We start from the raw sequence: 2,439 nt of genomic DNA on the forward strand, positions 1-2,439 counted from the left end.
CTTTCCCTAGGAGAACAATTTGTACAAAGATCAGTAGAGGTACAACAGGGCACAGCGAACGAGTGAGGGGCAGAGCAAACACACTGCAAGACAAAATAACCATCACTCAGCTGGAGTGCGGGAGGCTGAAGTTCAAATCCTGCCCAAGGTATGACAAAAGTTGTCATTGTTTTAGAATCATGCACAAAATATTTCCAATGGCTCTAAGCCAGATTACCCAAAAGAAAAACTGTGAATGCACAACTGCAACTCAGAATTTTAATGCTTTTATGGCATCTAGAAAGCTCTACCTTCAGAGTATGAGGGTTAAAATGCAGGGCACAAATTTAAGCAAACATTCATGTTAGCAGGCTTACATGTCCCACCTTCCCAAGGCACTAGTTTTAGTGGGGAGGAAAAAAAATCTAGTTAAACTACTGTTATCTTCATGTGAGAGAACTCTACAGAAATTCCAAATTGCAGCTATACAGAGTTGTTTTGCCTTTTTTTTTTTTTTTAATATTCCTTACAGTAGAAAGATATTATAGGTGGGAAGAGTACTGCATGGAAGGGGCCGCTGGAGGTCTATACACAACTACTCTCTCCCAGGGACCAAGATCTAAGCCCCAGGACACTTCCCAGGGCTGCACCACCCTCCTGGGGAACAAGTCCTCCCCTACACCCAAGCAGAGCCCACCAAAGCTGCCAAGTTCTGGCTTTTGCCCCTTCTCCTACAGTGCCACAATTGAGAAGAGTCTGGCTCCACTGTCCTTGCAATGGCCCTTCAAGTAGCTGTAAACTACTATCAGATCATTCCTCAGACTCCACAAGCCCAGGTACCTCAACCTCTAACCTTTACTTATCCTCACTAAAAGGCATTGATTTGAAAGATATTCAGGGTTAACAGTGCCCAGAAATCAAAAACAGCCCTTGCATTTCCACTTCTTTAAGGTAAATGCAGGTTAAGGTCTTTTTTGAGAAAAATATAGAAAAAGCTTAGATCAGTTTGTTATTATTATTTGTTATGTAAAACATATAACACACAATTGAAATGACAAATTAAACTACACATCCCCCTTCATCTTTGCTAAATCCTTTTAAAACAGAGATACTTCAGCATACCTGCGAAGTAAGTATTTTGGCAATTGCTCCACTGCAACGACAAGAAACTCTGAAACTGAAGCTAAGCTGCTCATTTGCAATAGGCTTCTCTCCACTGCTTCTGGAAGGGTCTTCCAAGGAAGTCTTGCTTTCAGTCCAGCAGTCCCGATTGCTCTTTCTCTCTGCTCCCACACATGTGTCTCTGGCTTCCACCTGACATTCCTCAGACACAGTCCCTCTCGCTTGTTCCGTTTTCTGTCTTTTAGTTGCAATATTTGTCTCTTCTTCTGATTTCCTTTTGAGAGGCAATGGGTTTTCTTGAGAGACAGCATCTTTTTCCCGCTCATACACATGAAGTTTTCTCCAGATAGCAATAACATCCAGCCAATGCTTTGGCTCCTCAGTGACAAGGTTTTTAATCTTGTGCAGCATTTTCCCTAGAAGAAAAAGCAGTTTCAGGTTAAGTAGTTCAGTCTCAGCATTTGCTTTTCCTATAGATTGAGAACAACTGCTATCAGAGACTGTGTTCAGATTTCATTGATGTGTGAATCCAGGAACCACAGCAGCAGCAATCACAGGTACAGCTGAGCTCTCAACACCCACATACCCCACCAGCAGAGACCCAGACCCTGATTACAAACTGTACAGAACCAAGATTAAATTGTGCAAGGGTTGAATTCTGCACAAGAATTCAGCAACTTTAGAAAACCAGACCACTTCTGAGGGTCATTCCGACGGTTGGAAAACCAGCCTACCATGCCATCCTCCCCAGAAAGCACTTGGTCCAGGTTCAGACATCTGTGACACTTACCAGGATTGAAAGACAGACATGAACATGAATCAGCGATTGACCTCAGAATAAATTCCACTGACTTCAGAATAAATGCCACAGGCTTATTCTTTTAGAAGGGAAATCTCTCCTTGCTATTCATCAACCTGCCTTCAATCCTGCAAAGTCTCTCACACACCCCTAAACTTACACCTATAGGTAGTGTAGTAGCTATAAGAGAGGCATGAGGAATATAGAGGCCAATTCACTTAAAAAACTTGAAGCTGGTTGAGGAGCGGAAGAGGAAGGTATTTCTCATTTTAAATTTTAGAGTCATGGGTTAAATTTGATCATCAAAGCTGAAGGCCATCTGTGATCTCCTAAATAAAATCCCACCAGCATGCAGATATCAATACATCTTACTTGAAATTCTTATTCCTTCACTGACAAAGAATGTGATCCAAGTAGCTGAGATTTACAGGAAATCTGTGTACTGAACAGTTAAGTGACACAGGATATATGTCTGGATCCACTTCGCTTAAAGGAAAATGACTCACCATTAAAACGCATACAAGGGGTCCAGAACTGGA

General features: G+C 42.0%; 1 protein-coding gene across 1 annotated transcript in view; it reads right to left on the minus strand.

The window, feature by feature from the left end:
- THUMPD2 (THUMP domain containing 2) overlaps positions 1–1,517 on the minus strand; it is a gene marked incomplete at both ends in the record, with an annotated part of 6,867 nt that extends 5,350 nt beyond the window's left edge. The window contains 2 exons of the mRNA XM_010290273.1: positions 618–636; positions 1,102–1,517. Coding sequence (XP_010288575.1) covers positions 618–636; positions 1,102–1,517 — 435 coding nt within the window. The remainder of the gene's footprint in view (positions 1–617; positions 637–1,101) is intronic.
- Between the last annotated feature and the right edge of the window lie 922 nt (positions 1,518–2,439).

Source organism: Phaethon lepturus, unplaced genomic scaffold, assembly GCF_000687285.1.
Source record: "Phaethon lepturus isolate BGI_N335 unplaced genomic scaffold, ASM68728v1 scaffold947, whole genome shotgun sequence".
NCBI classification, from domain to species: domain Eukaryota; kingdom Metazoa; phylum Chordata; class Aves; order Phaethontiformes; family Phaethontidae; genus Phaethon; species Phaethon lepturus.